Below are 19,582 nucleotides of genomic sequence, written 5' to 3'. Positions count from 1 at the left end.
CATTGTTGAGTTGAGTAAGACACCACCAACAAGGCTACCTTGGTATTATCGGTGTGAGAATTCAGAGGGTGGAATATGTTCGGACTTGGTATGATGCAGACAAAGGAAGAAACACCAATCGTGTACATGATTGGGCAAGTGGGAGATGGCGGAGACCTATCGTATAGGTCGATGCCCAATCGTTTAGCTAGAACTATGTGATCGTCTAGCAAAAGCTATACGATCATTTAGCTCAGCGTTTAGCTCGGTCTGTCGCCTACAAGCACTACACAATCATTTACTTAGGGCAAATGAATGTCTAGCAAAAGCTATACGATCGTTTGGTAAATATTGTACTATCGTTTAGCTCGCCACTGCACGATCGTTTAGCTAGCCCAAGCTTTCGTTTAGTATATCTATATTTACTTGACAACTCCGCGAGATCCTTTTTTTTGCCGAGAGAAATCTCAAAAAAACTTTTATGAAAAACTTTTCTATAGTTTGTAAAATTTTTCTAAAATTAGAAAAACCATTTTTCTTTTATCTCACGGTTATCATGAAAATCCAATAACCACCCACTCAATTGGTTATTAAAGAAAAAGAATTAATGATCCAATAATTAATATTATTATAAATATAAATGATAACCAACTTATCATACTATATTTATAACCTATAGTTTTGATATTTCATCTCATGAAACATATAAACCATAGTTCTTTCACTATTCCATGGTGCTTAATGTAAAACTCATTTACATCAATCCTCCACTAGATGTATCTTATACATCATACCGATTATATCATATATAGTCAAAATACCTCTTGTCAATTTGAATATTTTAAATCAACACCAAGAACGGATCCTCAACTGAATCCATTGAGCTACCAAGGGGACCTTATAGACTTGTAGCTTGAAGCTGCAATGGTACGTGAATAACTGACTAAACTCTTTAGTCACAGGATCCACCATTTGTTAACTGTCAGACACTCCACTAAAGACCGATAGTTGAACTCTCCTTACCACATATATATTATGTGTTCATCTTAACCAATTAGCAGTGTGACAACCCTTCATAGATCGCTCGTAAGTACAGTTGGGCCAATAACCGTTATGGTAGTTACATCTGTCTCCTTAAGTACCACTGATCCCTCTAATGAACATAAATCATAATCCTACTATGACTAAGTCTTCTCTTCCAAACAGAAGTTGTGGCCACTATGTTCAAGCCCTAGAATCAGCCCTTAAGGGAACAATCTCTTTACTTATCCTTGCTTCGGGAAAATAGTGAATTCCATCTTATGGATTGAGTTCCCAGCTCCCAGATCAGACAAGTTTTCGAAAATGTAGGCATGTTGTGTTGGCAATTTGGCCACTCTCACCCATACTAATCAAATGATCACTCTAAAAGGTAGGAGTTCCCAAAACACTTAGGATTGAGGTCGTGTCACCTATGGTCGTTTAGGTGAGATGTAAGTCTTTAGTATAACCGGCATTATATACAGAGTCTAGTCATCTCGTGGTCTAGGTCTTATACAAACTTTTTGTATAGGACACCCCCGCTCGCATGTCTCCACATGAATGGTCAGGATCTACCATCTGTAGTAGTTTACAACACTTGCAAACCTCTATAAAGCGATTCGTATCCATAGTGTCACCAGGATCAAGTATCCCACCTTAATCCTTATACTTCAGACGTATTTAGGTTATCACTTAAGGCATGATCTACTTGTATATCACATATACATGCTTAAGTTCACATAAGATAACTAAGGAGCTTTGTTTATTGGATATGAGTAAATGTCAGAATTAAATAACACTTATTTTATTCATTAAACAATGTGTATCTTTACAAAATAATGAGACTCCGAAAGAATTAGGATACCAACCCCAACAAAAACAATCTTGAATCAAGGGATGAAGGAGAAAAGCTCACAGCAGCAATCTTGTTGAAGAACCCTTTTTTCAACCCGAATTTTCTTTTAAATTCTCTGTTGATTGCATGCCCGAATTTTACTCCAAACTTTTCATTATATTGCAGATCAACATGCAAGGGAGAGAGTTGCATGAGTTGCAGCTCATGCTTGGAGTAAGACAAGAAAAAGATGATAACTTTTCTTTGAGCAAGTAAAAAGATGGATAGTGGAAAACATAGTTTTTCCATTTTGTGCTTTGTTTTTCTAATTTTTCAATTTTACCAAAAATCAAAACTTGATTTTTACAAAATCTATTTTAATTTTAAAAATTGAAAAAATAAAATTAATTTCATAAATTAATTTTTAAATAAAACTTAATTAATTTAATATCATATATAAAATTAATTGTTATACTTATCCATCTTTATATATTTAAATCATATTTAAATATAAATTCTCCTATTCCGTTAAATTCTCAAATTAAACACGTAATTATATCTCATATAATTACCAATTCCCTTAATTCTAATTTGAACGTTTCAAATTAACTTATCATGTTATTCTAGAGCTAGTCCGTTACGAGCTAGTAGGGTGACCTCGCGGACCTACAGATCATGGGCTCTAATGATTCGAGATTAATTTGCTAAACTCATTAGACCAGATTAATCCCCATTCGTTAACTAATGGGACATTCCACAAAAGCCCATAGTCGCACTCCCTAGATATAGTATGTCCACATGATTTAACCATAATAAGCAAGTCGGCCCTTCAAAGGTTATTCGTAATAACGGCTAGGTCAAATATCTGTTTTACCCCAAGATTACGTCTTATTCTTCAAGTTCCTACTGATCTTCTAATGAACAACTAGTTTGTGATCCAATCACTAAACCAATCTCTCTCAACCCAATGAGAGAGTAGGACTTCTTGTTCAAGACCTAGATTCTGTACTTGAGAGAATAACCTTTCTCCTATCCCAAATCGGGTAGACGTGAACTTTGTCTTGCACCCTATGTCCCCAGCTATCTATTCGGTCTTACCCCTGAAATTGGAGTCTTATTGAGCTGGCGCTGTTGTGTCAACCCTCACCTATGAAAATCTAAGGGCAATCCCAAATAAACAGGAGTTCATAGTTAGCTCAGGATTAAGATCGAGTTACCTAGGTCATCTAGGTGAAATAGTCAGACTTATATAGTAAACAACGTTATAAAGTAAGAGTGAATAGTCACACTCATTGCATAGGATGCCACCACTCCTCATGTCATAACATGTACGAATTAGGATCACATCGTATGTAGCACTTTACAACTCTTTGTAACAACTACAGAGTAGGCCACATCTAATGGTGTTACTAGAATAAGGTACCCAACTTTATTCATGTACTATAGATCATTTTGACTATTTACTCGAACCTAATCCACTCTTATGACTCCACATAAAGTTCAAGTACTCATGCAATAGTCATGGGTCTTAGTTTATTGGATTTAAACTTTCATAAAATTTATGAAATCAATAATAGGTTTATTGATTATAGAAAATCTTTGTCATTTTACAAACTGCGAGTTTTAGGACATAAAACCCAAAAATACTCCCACTTGGACTAAAACTTTAGTGGATCAATATATAAAAATATATACAATGTTGAGTTTACATGGAGAGAATAAAATGTACAAATACAATAAACTAGGGCATTACAATACCCATAAATTCTCTCAATTGCCCTAGTGATACAAAACTCGTAGACCTAATCCTACTAGGTGACCCTCGAACACTTTAGCCGAGAGGGCCTTTGTAAATGGATTGGCTAAATTGTCTTGCGAAGCAATCTGGGTGACGATGACGTCTCCTCGGTGTACAATCTCCCTAATGAGATGATACTTTCGTTTGATATGCTTTTCTTTTTTATGGCTTCGTGGTTCCTTTGAATTTGCAACTTCTCCACTGTTGTCACAATAGAGAGTGACAGGCAGGTGCATATTTGTAACTACTTTCAGATCTGTCAGAAACTTTCTAAGCCATACTGCTTCTTTTGTTGCTTCACTTGCAGCTACATACTCAGCTTCCATCGTGGAGTCAACAATACAACTCTGCTTGATGCTTCTCCACACAACTGCTACTCCGTTTAGAGTGAATACTGACCCCAAGTTGATTTCTTTAAATCAATATCGGTGTGAAAGTCAGAATTAGTGTATCTAGTAAGGATCAGATCCTTAGCACGATAAACAAGCATATAATCTCTCGTTCTCCGAAGATACTTGAGAATGTTTTTAACAGCAGTCCAGTGATCATGACCAGGATTGGACTAAAATCTACTGACAATTCCTACGACATAGCATATATTGGGACGAGTACATAACATTGCATACATTAAACTCCCTATAAACTCCCTATTGCTGATGCATATGGAATTCGATTCATCTCCTCAACCTCTTGAGGTGTCTTAGGACTTTGTTCCTTAGATAGGTGAATTCTATGCCTAAAAGGTAAAAATCCTTTCTTGGAATTTTGCATTTTATACCTAGACAACATCTTGTCTATATAAGATGCTTGAGATAATGTTAATGTTCTATTCTTGCAATTCCGAACTATTTGGATTCCAAGAACATACTTTGCTTCTCCCAAATATTTCATTTGGAATTGTGAAGCCAACCATCTCTTAACGTCAGTTAGATATTCTACCTCATTCCCAATGAGTAGAATATCATCAACATACAACACCAGAAAAGCGATAGTTTTGTTAACGATTTTCTTGTATACAAAGGGTTCTTCAACATTTTGTTCAAAGTCAAAAGATTTGATCACAGCATCAAATCTCATATTCAAGGATCTAGAAGCTTATTTTAATCCATAAATGGATCGATTAAGCTTGCAAATTTTTTGCTCTTGACTTTGCTGTATAAACCCTTCTAGTTGAGACATATAGATACTCTCTTCAAGATAGCCATTTAGAAAAGTTTTCTTGACGTCCATTTTCCATATTTCATAATCATAAAATGTGGCTATGGACAAGAATATTCTAATAGACTTTATCATGGCAACTGGAGAGAATGTTTCTTCATAATCTACCCAATCTCTTTGGATAAACCCTTATGCCACAAGTCTAGTTTTATAGGTCTGTACCTTACCAGCTTGGTCTCGTTTTTTCTTGTAGATCCATTTGCAACCAATGGGTTTTACCCCTTCAGGTTGATCTACAAGATTCCAGACAGAATTGAAATACATAGATTCCATTTCAAGGTCCATGGCTTGAATCCATTGACCTTTATTCACATCATTCATTGCTTGGTTAAAAGACAATGGATCCTCTAAACCATTATCTGGTATGATGACTTGAGTTTCAGTTAAACCCATGTACCGGTCAGGCTATTGTACAACCCTCCCACTACGACGAAGCATTCTCAACTCTTGAGAAGGATGTGAAGTCTCAGTTTCATCAACTCTTGTTGACAGACTTGTTCTATCAATAACTCTTGTTGATACATTTGTCGTTCTCTGGAAATTTCTTTTATTACTAGCTTACTGCGAGGTTGATGATTCTTTACATAGTCGTCCTTCAGGAAGGTTTCATTTTTCGATACAAATACCTTATCTTCCTGAGGATCATAAAAGAAACCACCTCTTGTCTCTTTTGGGTAGCCTACAAATAGACACACTTTTGAATGGTGTTCCAACTTTTTAGGATTTTGCACCAACACATGTGTTGGACAACCCCAAATCCTGAAGTGATATAAATTTCCTTTACAACCTCTCTAGAGCTCGTAAGGTATTTCATAAATACTTTTCGAGGGAACCATGTTTAAAATATACACCGCAAATGATACTTAGTTAAAACCCGACTAATGAATTTATCTAATTCCTTTAAATTTTCTCAATATAATATTTATATTGAATATTTTAATAATGTTTAATTTCATTTATTAAACTCTTTTAATAAAATCAATCATTTATTGTATGCTTATAAAATATTCTCCCAATTCACCTTCCAGGTTGGTTCCCAGGTGAAGGTGTTCCATTTTCTTTAGCTTAAATGCCCACTCCTAGATAGAATCTTCCTTAGACAAAGGTCCCTTATGGACAATTATTTTATAAATTTAATCTTTTATTCAAATTCATTTTAATCCTACTAAAACAAATTTAAAAAAAAATTAACCTATTCCTAATCTCATTAGAAATACCATAGGTCAATTTTAAACAATTTAAAATTAATTGAACCTATGTTTGCATGCAATCTACATTATAGATTTTAATCAATCTCATTAATATTATAACTCTTTATAAATTAATTAATTATTAAATCAATAAAAACTTCAAGCATTCACATACATCATTCCACGATTTATTAGAGCAATTTTAATATATAATATGATGCATGGACATGCCTAGGTTAATCATACATCACTAATATAACTCTTATATTGTGATGGATGAGCATGCTAATTATGCATCAATAAAATATAACCCTTTATATTTAATCATGATACATGTACATGTTTATCCTAAGGTGGATATTTTTGAATCTATATGACATACAATATGTAATATGAATTCAAAAAAATTATTTAAAACATACATTCAACGCATAATTAAATTAAACAGTAAAAATTGGGTCGATTTTCACACCTAAAAAAAATTAATTAAATAAATTAATATAACTATTATATTAATTTAATTAATTAATAAATAAAAATAAAAATACAAAAGCACAAATTAGGTTAAAAGCGGCTTCAAATGTCTCGTGCGCGCCGCATCGCTCTCCATACTCGATACCAATTGAAGGGATCGAATCCTGCAGCGCAAGCATTTTGTTAAAACGTCTTGCATCCCACAATTTGATTTTACGATAAACAAAATCATTATACTAAACAGAATGTATAAACATGTAAATTATCAGGAAAAGATTACAAAGATTTTTACCTTCGTAGATTCCTTACTGTCACGAACAAGCCTCTCCAAGGTTCCAACGAACGAATCTTCAAATGGTCATGATCACGAACAACTCCTCGAGTGATCTCGAACACTACCACGAGAGTAACATCGTTATTCTCTTAGGATTCCAATAGATGATAAGTGGTATCCAACTATTGGGATAGAGAGAGGATAATAGGGTTTTGGAGAGTAGAGAGGCTCATAAAAAATTTTGCACAATAATACTAGGGTGTTGTGTATTGTTAGAGTTTCTCTGCAATAAATTGTATGAGAATGCATGTTTGCAAAGGGTCATAGGAAGGTCTTTATATAGAAAAGGGTCAAACCTCTTTTCTAATATATTTTTCTTTTCTATAATTAATTAAATAACTTTTATTTAATTAATTAGTCCAATTAAATAAAACTTATTTAATTTTAATTTGCACAATAATTAAATAACCATTTACTTAAACCCAATTTAATTTATATATTTAATTATCATATACATCGCATGTATATGTGCAACACCCCTCTATTAATTAATTTTTTGTGAATCTAATTCACTTGAATTAATTAATTTGAATCTTATTCAAATATTACTTTCCAATTTGACTATAGATCATATCCATAATTAATTATATATTAATCACATTAATGTGTAGTTTCCTCAAATTAATTTGAACAATTCAAATTATCCCTTTTAAATATCCTCTAGTGAGTTAAAGAGGGAACCTGGTGGACTTGTAGATTAAAAGCTCCAACAATATGAGATTAATTGGTTAAGCTCATTAACCAAATTAATCGATATTCGTTAACTGTGGGTACACTCCACTAAAGACCCACAATTACACTCTTCTAATTACAGATATATTTTTGTGTCCATAGTTATAGATCAATACCAGCAAGTTAGTTCTTCACAAGTACTCATAACTTCAACTGGGTGAATTTACCATTTTACCCTTAGGTTACCTCTGACTTTTTAAGTACTAGTGCTCCTCTAATAAACAACATGTTTATGGTCCATCCAATAAACCGAAACCCTCTCGAACCAATGAGAGGGTAAGACTTTTTGTTCAAGTATCGGAGACACCACATAAGGGAACACTCATCTACTTACCCTCAAGAAGGGAAAGAGTGAATTCCATATTGTATTATTATATTTCTAGCCCTCACTCGGTCTTGCCCCCAAAATGGTAGGCATATTGGGTCGGCGAACTGGCCACTCTCATCCATACAAATCAAAGGACAATCCTTCATGAACAGAAGTTCATAATATACTCAAGACTAAGACTAAGTCGCCTAGGTCATCCTATTGAAATAGAAACCTGACTAGTCAACGGGGTTACATCTAGTTGTTACTATTTTGCTGTCAGTCTTATGCAAGCTCATTGCATAGGATACCCACACTCGTGTGTCACCTACACGAACACGTTGGATCATTAAGTTTGTATTAAATATAAAGTGGGTTGTATCCATAGTGTTACTAGGATAAGGTACCCAACTTTATCCCTATACTATAGATTCATTAGGATGTACCTTGAATATTGATCTCTGTATGTCTTTACATACAGTTCAAGACTCATAAGACAATATTGGATGTTAGTTTATTGGATTTAGGGTTATTAAGACAAAATAGATAACAATACAAACAATAATATTTATTGAATTAACATCCATAACTCTTTAATGATGACAGTCAATTAATAACATTTACTATCTACGAGTTTTAAGGCATAAAACCCAATAATAAACACTTTCGAGAGTCAATATGAACATGATATAAAATCATTATTCCCCTAAGCTTCATGGAATACCAGAATCTCACATTTATTTTTTTAGTATATCTTAACCTCTTTGATGTCTGTTTACTATTAAAAAGGGGGAAAAAAAGCTATTATACAATCTAAATTTTAGATTGGTTATTAAAGATTCAAGGATGACTTTTTGAGACTGAGTTGACAGCAGAATAATGAAAACGAATGGGAAAGTTAATGGATAAAGGTTATTGGAAGTAGAAATATGAAAGAAGATTATACTTGACAGTAATAAGCTGGATAAAACCTTCATTCAGTTAAAGGTTTGTTTCTAGTGCCTAGGCCCATTGATGGGATGGTAAGACTGGTTGTTGAGCTTGTCTCTAGCAACTCTACAAATACGAAAAATTAATAGTGACCTTAATGCGATATCTTAAAGTGTAACTCCTTTGCAATATTTATAACCTCAACCAACCGTTGAATTGATAGCGACCTTGATGGTATCCCCCGAAATCTGCACTCAAATACCAACAAGAGTGTAGCTTAACTGGCATAGTGCTTATACTGTCGACCTCGAGGTCTGAGGTCCGATTCCCCCATCCCACACTTTAATTACAATACCTTTCAAAAAGAAAAAAAAAATATGCACTCAAAATAAGAAATGTTTAATGGTGGAAATAGATAATGAGTGACCCTCCATCTCTCTAAAAAAACAGACACCTGTGCTACAATAATTTTAGTAGTAGCAAAAACAAATGAAAATTATAACATACCACTACTCTTGAGTTCTTATACATACATACTCTCTAATTGGCTAAGCATTTAAATGATGGTAAAAGAAATAGAGGAAATAAGTATAAATTTAAAAAATATAAGATTAAAATCATAGTAAAAATCGTGTACGTATTCTAAAATATGAGAACAGTATGTAGATTTAACGCTAAGTTTGAAAGGAAGAGTATGCCGAGAGCAAGAACAACAATATTACATTTTTGGGGATCTTCTTCATCCTTTTGGACAGGTAATAATTCCAAATGTAGGATAAGAATTATCAAAGCATTTACAACAACACCAAGCAACATGGCTGGGAGTATTCCAACCATAACTTGGCTAAAAGGAACTTCACTCTGAATAGCTATGACCAAGTTTTGGGGATTGCCAATGAAGAACAAACATTTGCACTTGATGCAAGTGTTGAAAAGTTTGTCATTATTAAACTTTATTTGTGGCATTTAGTGTGACTTTTGGGTTTTGTGACTTTTAGTTTTTTTTAACCAATAGTGATTTTTGAGTTATAGGAGTTATGTGAGTTATGAACATTTGATGACATTTATAACTTTAAACCATTGAAATTCCTATGGTTATGTTTGTAAACCTATATAAAGGCATGCTTAGTTGAATAGAAAATATATCTCTCATTCTTCATATTTTTCCTCCACGTTTTTTTCTAACATAGTGGTATCAGAGCTAGTAGAAAATATTGAGAGAAAAATGGCCAACGGTGGGATAGGTTCACTTCAACTACCAATGCTATCAAGCTCAACTATGACAATTGGAGCATCAAGATAAAAGCGTTACTAGGAGCACAAGACATGTGGGAGATCGTGGAGAACGGTTTCCAAGAGGCAGAAGTTGGAGCCAATCAAGCACAAAGAGATGTGTTAAAGAAGACAAGAAAGAAGGATAAGAAGGCCCTTTATATCTTGTATCAATCGGTGGACGAAGATACGTTTGAGACCATCACCAATGCGGAGACGTCAAAGGTGGCATGGGACAAGCTCCAATCAACTCATAGAGGAGCCGATCGTGTGAAAAAGGTACAGTTGCAAACCTTACGTGGTGAGTTTGAATCTTTACAAATGAAGGAGACGGAGGTGATAGTGGAATATCACACAAAAGTAATGGCTGTCGTCAACCAATTGAGACGGAATGGTGAAGAAATCACCGATGTTCATGTCATGGAGAAGGTTCTACGAAGCCTAAATACAAAGTTCGAGATTATCGCCATGACGATCGAGGAGACACAAGATATCGAGAACATGACAATTGAACAATTTATAGGCTCGTTACAAGCCTATAAGGAGAAAAAGAAAAGAAGGATGGAGCAAACAGAGACCGTTGAACAACTTCTCCAACTCAAAATCAAGGAGGAGAATAGTCATGGACATGGAAGAGGTCGTGGTGGTCGAGGCCATGGTGGAAGAGGTGAAGCCAACACCGATGTTTCTCAAAACTCGTCTGAATCCTCAAGAGGAAGAGGAGGTCGAGGTCATGGAAGACGTGGTGGAAGGTCTGGGAGAGATAAATCTCAGGTAAAATGTTATAATTGTAACAAATATGGACATTATGTGAATGAGTGTTACTCATCTCAAACAGAGTCGATTGATCGAAAGCATCAGGACCATTCAACCGCTAGCACATCAAAAGCCCATCAAAGGTAATCCAATTATGCAGAGAATAATGGAACCTTATTTATGGTTTCAAAGTGAGAAGAAGAGAGTCAAGATAGTATGTGGTATCTTGACACGGGAGCCTCGAATCACATGTGTGGAAAATGCGAGATTTTTGTGGAGTTGAACGAGATGGAGAAAGGTAATATTGCCTTTGGAGACAATTCTTTGGCCGTCATCAAAAGAATAGGTAAAATTCTCATTCGGTTAAAAAAGGGAGAAAATCAATATATCACAAATGTTTATTACATTCCCAATGTAAAAAATAATATATTGAATAGGACAATTATTAGAGAAAGGTTTTGAAGTTCAAATGAAAAACAATTGTTTATATTTGAGGGATAATCATGAGAGACTTATTGTTAATGTTTCCTTTAAATATATGTAATGATGTTCCAAAATGCTTGAAGACGTGTTATGAAGATCTCTCTTGGCTATGGCACTACGGTTCGGGTACCTCAATTTTGGAAGTCTAGAAGATTTGTTGAAGAAGAAAATGGTGCGAGGTTTACCACACATTCACAAGCCAAACCAAGTGTGTGAAGGATGTTTGCTTGGAAAACATCATCGAAATAGTTTTCCGTAGGAGTCTATGACAAGAGTAAAGAAGCCTTTACATGCCGATGTGTGTGGAATGATCAAACCAGAGTCTCATGGTAAAAGTAAATATTTCCTTCTCTTTATTGATGATTTTTCTAGAAAAACATGGGTGTACTTTTTGAAGGAAAAATCAGAAGTATGTGAAATCTTCAAGAGATTTAAGGCACGTGTGGAGAATGGAAGCAACCTTACAATCAAGGCCATGAGAACCGATCGAGGTGGTGAATTCACATCAAATGAGTTCAAATAATTTTGTGATGAAAAAGGCATCTGACGTCCGTTAACAGTCCCAAGGACACCGCAACAAAATGGCGTGGTGGAGAGGAAGAATGGATAATCTTGAACATGGCAAGAAGCATGCTAAAGACAAAGAAGATGTTGAGGGAATTTTGGGCGGAGGCCATAGCTTGTGCGGTTTATTTGACAAATCAAGCACCAACCAAAAGTGTGCTTGACAAGACGCCTCAAGAAGTATGGAACGAAAGAAAGCCCAGGACTGGTCACTTCAAGGTGTTTGGGAGTATTGCATATGCTCATGTGTCAGAAGAAAAAAGGACCAAGTTCAATGATCGAAGTGAAAAACTTATCTTCATCGGCTATGATGCAAGTTCAAAGAGTTATTGTCTTTACAATTCTTTGAATGGGAAGGTAATGATTAGTTGTGATGTTTTTTTTTATGAGGAAGCCTCTTGGGATTGGAATATACAAGAGGATGAGTATGATTTCCTTCCATATTTTGATGAAGACGATGAAAATGAGCCGACCAGGGATGAAATGGGTGAAGGTTTGCCCATTCCAGTGCCATCTCATTCGACCGATCGATCATCATCTGATGGTTCATCCAGCGATTCGGAGAATGAAATTGGCCCAAGAGGAACTCGAAGTCTACGGGAACTTAATGAGGTAAATGAAAATCAAAATGAGATAATTCTCTATTTTCTTTTTGGTGATTATGAGCCTATTAGTTTCCAAGAAGCCATTGCAAGCAAGAAATGGAAGGATGCAATGGATGAAGAAATTCAAGCAATAGAGAAAAATGACACATAGGAATTGACCAAGTTTCCAAAGGGGCACAAACCAATCGGAGTGAAGGGGTATACAAGACAAAGAGAAAAGTCAATGGCGATGTTGAGAGGCACAAGGCAAGACTAGTGGTGAAAGGGTATAGCCAACGACATGGCATCAACTATGATGAGGTATTTGCCCTTGTTGTTCTCCTTGAAACTATTCGTTTGATTATTTCTTTGGCAGCCCATAATCATTGGAAGATACATTAAATGGATGTCAAATCGGCATTCTTGAATGGAATTCTTGAGGAAGAAGTCTATGTGGAACAACCATTGGGTTATGAAGTCAAGGGTAAAGAAGATAAAGTGCTTTGATTGAATAAGGCACTTTATGGTTTAAAGCAAGCACCAAGAGCATGGAATTCGAAGATTGACAAGTACTTTCAAGAGAAGAAGTATATGAAGTGTCCTTATGAGCGTTCCCTCTACATCAAAATGCAAGGTGAAAGCATACTAATCATTTGTTTATATGTTGATGATTTAGTATTTACCGAAAACAATCCTAGCATGTTTGATGAGTTCAAAAGAGAGATGGCAAAGGACTTTGAAATAACGGACATTGGTCTCATGAGTTACTATCTTGGGATTGAGGTCAAACAAGGTGAAGATGGGATTTTTATATCCCAAGAGGGCTATGTTAAAAAAGTGCTCAAGAAGTTCAATATGAATGATGCTAATCCATTTGGAACCCCGATGGAATGTGGAGTCAAAATCACTAAGCAAGATGGAGGAGAGAAGGTAAATTCTACATATTTTAAAAGCTTGGTTGAAAGTTTGAGATACTTGACATGTACAAGACCGGATATTTTTTATTCGGTTGGAATTATTAGTCGATTTATGGAGGAACCGACAACAACACATTGCAAAATGACAAAAATGATATTTCGCTACATCAAAGGGACGATTGGGTATGGTCTTTTCTATGTCTCTTCTAGCAATTTTGATATTGTTGGTTATTGTGATAGTGATTGGAGTAGTGATTTGGATGATTGAAAGAGCACTACGGGTTTGTGTTTTTTATTGGTGAAACGGCGTTCACATGGATGTCAAAAAACAACCCATATTCACATTATTAACATGCGAGGCAGAGTACGTCGCAACAACTTCATGTGTATGTCATGTAATTTGGCTAACAAACTCAGTGAAGGAGTTGAAGTTTCAAATGGAAGGTTCAATGGAGATTTTTGTTGACAACAAATCGGTCATTGCCTTAGCCAAAAATCTGGTATTTCATGGTAGGAGCAAGCACATTGATACCCGATTCACTACATTCGGGATTGCATTACGAAGAAAGAAGTGGAACTCAAATATATCAAGTCACAAGACCAAGCGGCGGACATTTTCACAAAGCCCTTAAGTTGAAGACTTTTATCAAAATGAGGAGTTTACTTGGTATAACAAATCAAGTTTAAGGGGAGTGTTGAAAAGTTTGTCATTATTAAACTTTATTTGTAGCATTTAGTGTGACTTTTGGGTTTTGTGACTTTTAGTTTTTTGTAACCAATAGTGATTTTTGAGTTATAGAAGTTATGTGAGTTATGAGCATTTGATGACATTTATAGCTTTAAACCATTGGCATTCCTGTGGTTATGTTTGTAAGCCTATATAAAGGCATGCTTAAAATATATCTCTCGGGGTGGAATATTTTGTTGCCTGACAATTTTTAAAACAAATTCAATCAAAATCGCACAAGTCAGGAGGTGTCATTGGTGAAAAAGGCAGATGAAATTGTAGATATCAGACACTCCACGACTCCATCTTACCCAAATACTTGAACATGTGATTCTGATTCATTGAACTTGTAATGAATATGGATTTGGACTATGATTTTCCGTTCCCCATCAAATACACTGGGAATCTCAACCATGTTAAGCTCCAAGGTAAAGAGAGAGCTCTTTGTAAAGAGACAAATTAAAAAAAAAAAAAAAAACTTTTAATTTAGGGTTTTAAAGCTCTTTTCTTATTACTTGATATTTTAAAACTGATAAAAGAGCTTAAGCTCGAGATTTCTTAAATATCAAGTATCGTGTCCATGTGAAAAATATCTGAAAAAACCCAAAACCTCATTTTTTTTTCGATATTCTTGACCTTTTTTTTTAAAAAAAAAAAAAAAAAAACCTATATATTACTTGGCTTTTTTTTAACAAAAATGTCAAGCAATTAAAAGTTGTAAGCGTCAAATAATGCAGTTTTTGTAGCAGTGGCAATCACCTAAATAGGTTCAAAATTGCATTATAAACTCCAAATTAAACTTTAATCAATACCTCTAAACTTAGTTCACTCTTTTTTTTTTTCTTTTTTTTTTTGAAAACAAATTTAAGTCACACTTGAAAACCACAAAGCTAATGAACTTTTAGCATTGAAAACTGAACATAAAAATCACATAAAAAGCTATGAAGCACAGATACTTCATATGAGGCAAAGAATCAGTATCAGACACATATCGAATATCGATACTTCCAGATACTTCCCAGATACGTATCTAACACGCGATTTGACGTATCTATTTTTATGCGTACTTTTTTTTTAAAGAAAAAAAACAAATAATTCATCTAATCTTTCTCAATCTAAAATTAGGCAACCTATTTAAAAAGCTCACTACTCGAGTCCAAAACTAAAAGAAAAAAAAAATAAATAACGGACCAAACCCTAGACTAGAATCATCTAATCTTCAATGAGTCCCCACAAAGTTCACTAAAATATAAACCATTTGGATATCTTCAATAATAAGTTCTTCGTTTATCTTCATACTTCTCCATCTAATCTTCTTCTTCTTTGCAATATGAATCACTTTTCTATTACATTTTATTAACTATTGTACTTCAACATCTTAGGTATTGCTTTTTTTGTATTGTATTTCAGTGTTTGTATTCTATTTTGTGCTATTGTTACTAACTTGTATGCTAAATTTATCTATATCCTAGATTTTTTAAAGGAAAAAAGTATATCTTTAACGTATCAGTATCCTCGTTTTTTTTAGAAATATATATATATATATATATATATATAAATGGCGCATCCTTAGACGTATCTCTATCTTAGTTTTTAGAAATTGACGAATCGCTGTATTCGACCGTATCCATATCGTGTAGCCATATATGTGTGCTTCATAGATAAAAAGTATTGAAAACTTGACCAAACTCTTTTAGGATTTAACGGCCAAACTATCATGAACAGTTCATAGCAACTAAACAAATCATTTTATAATAAACAATAAAGCTATCAAGCTTACATGAAAATAATACAAAATTTGGTTATAAAAAATTTAAAATAAAGAACGGTGGTAATCAAATAAACCTGAAGTATAATCATAAATATATTTCACAAATCCAATAATTAAAGCATAAGAAACAAGGGCAAATCAACCCATTATCAAAAGAGAATAATCAAGGGGCAACCTACATAAAACAATCAAAATTGTTCGTGCGGAACAAGTGGATGATCTTTCCTCAATTCTCTCATTTTGCCCAAAATTTTCATTTTCTAGTAGAAACGTTCATAAAAAAACTATTATGTTACCGAACATGTCAAAAACAATTATTAATCCTATACAAATGGAAGTTATAGATGACCTTTCCTCAATTCTCTCAGCCTCACTGAATGCATGAGTCCTTGCAACAAAACGTTAAACAATATTTTATGCACATCTAGAACATTCTCAGTATAAATTATATGCATATCTAAACATTCTCAACAAGTAACATATTTATAAACAAGACCGCTTAATAACTCATCACCATGCAAGTTATTACCATATTGAAACAACATCACAAATGCTCATGTATGTCCATAACACCACTCATGAATATCAAATATTTAGTCATAAACAATAAATATAGTATAATTAAGAACATTAGCATACTAATAGTTTAGTACACAACAAACAAACTCCTCAAGTAGAATTCCACTTACTTAGTGTGCTCCTAAAACAGTTCCAGTATCCCTTCAAATGGCTTGAAGACTTAGCTCGAACTCTTCACATTAACTTCAAACTACAAAAGAGTAGTCTAAAAGGTATAAACTAATTTATGACCTTTATAATGAGTTTAGAAAGGTCTAAATAGAGGTTTACCATCTAAAACTTTGTTTGTAACAAATATTTAATTCAATACAATCCTTAAATGAGGAATATTCTACAACTTTCAAGTAGACACGGTTTAAGATTTAGAAAATTGTCATATTACATTTCCAAATGTAATTAATAGATGAAATTCAAGATCAAGAAACAACGTTCATATAAAACGCCACATAAGTGTGCACCCAAAATTATTAATACATTTCTCATCACTCGCATAAAAAGTATTAATATTTTAAAAAAAAGGAAAAAAATTACCACATGACAAATTATGATTGAAAAATTTGATAGAATGCATAAAGATAAGTATTATCCCTAATTTTTTTTTTTTTTTTTTTTAAACAATGCGGTTCAATTATTAATGCACCTTAAATTGCAAATGGATAGATAAATGAAAATGGAGTTTGGGCTACGTGGGTTGGCCTTTGGGCATGGGACCGTTGATGAGGCCGACGAGATGTCAAATCGGAGAACTTACATATGGTTGAATGTAAATATCCTTAGCTGGCTGACTCTCATCTTTGAGATCCAATTCCATTTCTTCTTGGAGTGTTAAAGTAAAAATGGAGCCGGGAACTCCACTTCTCAGGCAGACTGTAGAGGGCGCCGTGGATTTCAAAGGTCAGCCAGTCCTCCGATTCAGCTCCGGTGGTTGGAGGTCCGCCTCTTTCATGATAGGTTCGTATATTAGTTTATACAATTACGTTTACCCACCGAAACTCAACTTCCCACATATATATTTTCTCCATTTGATTTAGGAGTGGAGGTGGCGGAGAGATTTGCTTACTACGGAATCGGCTCCAATCTCATAACTTACCTGACCGGCCCACTCGGCCAGTCTGTGGCCACCGCCGCCGAGACTGTTAACATCTGGTCAGGCATCTCCATGCTACTCACTCTCCTCGGAGCCTTTCTCGCCGATTCCTTCTTCGGACGATATCGCACCATTCTTTTTTCTTCTGCAATTTACGTCTTGGTCTCTCTCTCTCTCTCTCTCCCTTTTTTCATATTCCTTTTTCCATCACAATTTGAAGATGATCCTATTCCTAATCCTCTTGAAAATTCCTAACAGGGACTATCATTACTCTCTTTCTCTGCCATGCTTCCTACAACCACCTCTCCCCAAAATTCCCAGTTTCAGCTTCTCTTGTTCTTCGTCTCCCTGTATCTTATAGGGATAGGCCAAGGTGGGCACAAGCCTTGTGTACAGGCTTTTGGAGCCGATCAATTCGATGCCCTAGATCCCCAAGAGGCCAAATCCAAAAGCTCCTTCTTCAATTGGTGGTTTTTTGGTGTGTGCGCTGGTACCTTTGTAGCCATTCTGTTGGTAACATATACAGAGGAGAACCTTAGTTGGAGTTTGGGATTTGGAATTCCTTGTATTATGATGATCATTGCATCCTTTTTGTTTCTACTTGGGACCAACACATATCGTTATACCATCAAAACCTATGATAAGACCCCATTTCTGAGAATCGGTCGGGTTTTTGTGTCTGCAATTAGGAATTGGAGAGCTTCTTCAACAGTCATCTTTGATGAAGAAGGAAATGGTCGAGATTTATCACAACAGAATGCTGGGCAGTTCAGGTAACAATATTATGATAAATCCTTGCCCCATATCAAAATGGGGTTTAGAGTAACTACAATTTACTCTATCATATTGATTTAATTCTTTGAACTTTAGATCATGGTTCTATTTTCTCCTATTGTCATTACAGTTATTGAAATGCTAACATGGGTTCACCATTAAATGAAGTGGGTGGTGTGCAATTATGTTAACAATTGTTGCATTCTCAAATATGGCAGATTTCTTAACAAAGCTTGCATTGTGCCGAAGGATTCCAACAAATGTGGAATGATGTGCAGTGTCAGCGAGGTTGAAGAAGCAAAGGCAGTTCTTAGAATTTTTCCAATATGGATTACGGTGCTTGTATTTGCTATTGTGTTTTCACAGGATTCTACATTCTTCACCAAGCAAGGGGCTACAATGGATAGATCAATTTTATCAGGCTTTATCATTCCTGCTGCTGCACTCGATGCATTTGTTCCACTTTCGATCGTTATCTTTGTTACCATCTATGATCTTCTATTTGTTCCTATAGCCAGAGCTTTTACAGGAATACAATCCGGCATCACGACACTGCAGCGTATAGGAACTGGGCTGGTTGTGTCTGCCATTTCAATGTTGGTTGCAACCATGGTTGAGAGGAAAAGATTAAGAATTGCAGACAAACACGGTCTGGTTGATAAGCCTGACATAACAATTCCAATAAGCTTTTGGTGGCTAGTTCCTCAATATACCTTGTTTGGTTTGGCTGAAGTTTTTACATTGGTTGGTCTCCAAGAGTTTTTCTACGATCAAGTTCCAACAGATTTGAAAAGCATGGGGCTTGCCTTTTATACTAGCGTCTTGGGCATGGGAAGCATTTTAAGCAGTCTTTTAGTTTCTGTTATTGATGAAGTAACTGGAGGTAGTGAGCAGAATAGTTGGTTTTCCAACAATCTGAACAAGGCGCATCTTGACTACTTTTATTTGCTATTGTCTGGGCTCAGTGTTGTAGCGTTTGTTGCTTTCCTATTTGTTTCCAAATCTCATGTACATAGTAGGTGAAGAAGTACGACTCCAACAATTTTCATCTATTCTACCTTGTAATATAGTATTTACACTAGAGGCTATAGATTTTAGCTTCTATGGATACTGTTCTAAGGGTTTGGTCTGACTTTCTATGTTTTTACTCATGTGGTTTGGTTGTCCTTGGTCTCCCATTCCTGATTGCAGTAAGCTACCTTATTTAATATTTACTATCAAGAAAATTTATTGTCCATTTACTTGCAGATG

The 19,582-nt window shown here is 34.9% G+C and overlaps 2 protein-coding genes across 3 annotated transcripts; both read left to right on the top strand.

The window, feature by feature from the left end:
- Positions 1-10,143: 10,143 nt before the first annotated feature.
- LOC150035381 (uncharacterized) lies at positions 10,144-12,648 on the top strand. Its single transcript, XM_090314296.1, has 2 exons — positions 10,144-10,988; positions 11,868-12,648. The coding sequence occupies exons 1-2, from the start codon at positions 10,144-10,146 to the stop codon at positions 12,646-12,648; spliced, it is 1,626 nt and encodes a 541-aa protein (XP_090170422.1).
- Positions 12,649-17,132: 4,484 nt separating this feature from the next.
- On the top strand, positions 17,133-19,568 carry LOC120080419 (protein NRT1/ PTR FAMILY 5.10-like). Of its 2 annotated transcripts, none has more exons than XM_039035077.2 (4): positions 17,133-17,421; positions 17,502-17,719; positions 17,816-18,330; positions 18,550-19,568. In XM_039035077.2, exons 1-4 carry the CDS (start codon positions 17,307-17,309, stop codon positions 19,352-19,354), a joined length of 1,653 nt encoding a protein of 550 aa, XP_038891005.1. In that variant the 5' UTR covers positions 17,133-17,306; the 3' UTR covers positions 19,355-19,568. The 2 variants fall into 2 exon arrangements, with proteins under 2 accessions (XP_038891005.1, XP_090170844.1); XM_090314718.1 differs by having other exon boundaries at positions 17,250-17,401.
- Positions 19,569-19,582: the final 14 nt, after the last annotated feature.

Source organism: Benincasa hispida, chromosome 6 (assembly GCF_027475165.1).
Source record: "Benincasa hispida cultivar pf3 chromosome 6, pf3_genome.v1.1, whole genome shotgun sequence".
Lineage (NCBI taxonomy): Eukaryota > Viridiplantae > Streptophyta > Magnoliopsida > Cucurbitales > Cucurbitaceae > Benincasa > Benincasa hispida.
Note: the sequence above shows the minus strand (reverse complement) of the source record. Positions and strands in the feature narration are given on the sequence as shown.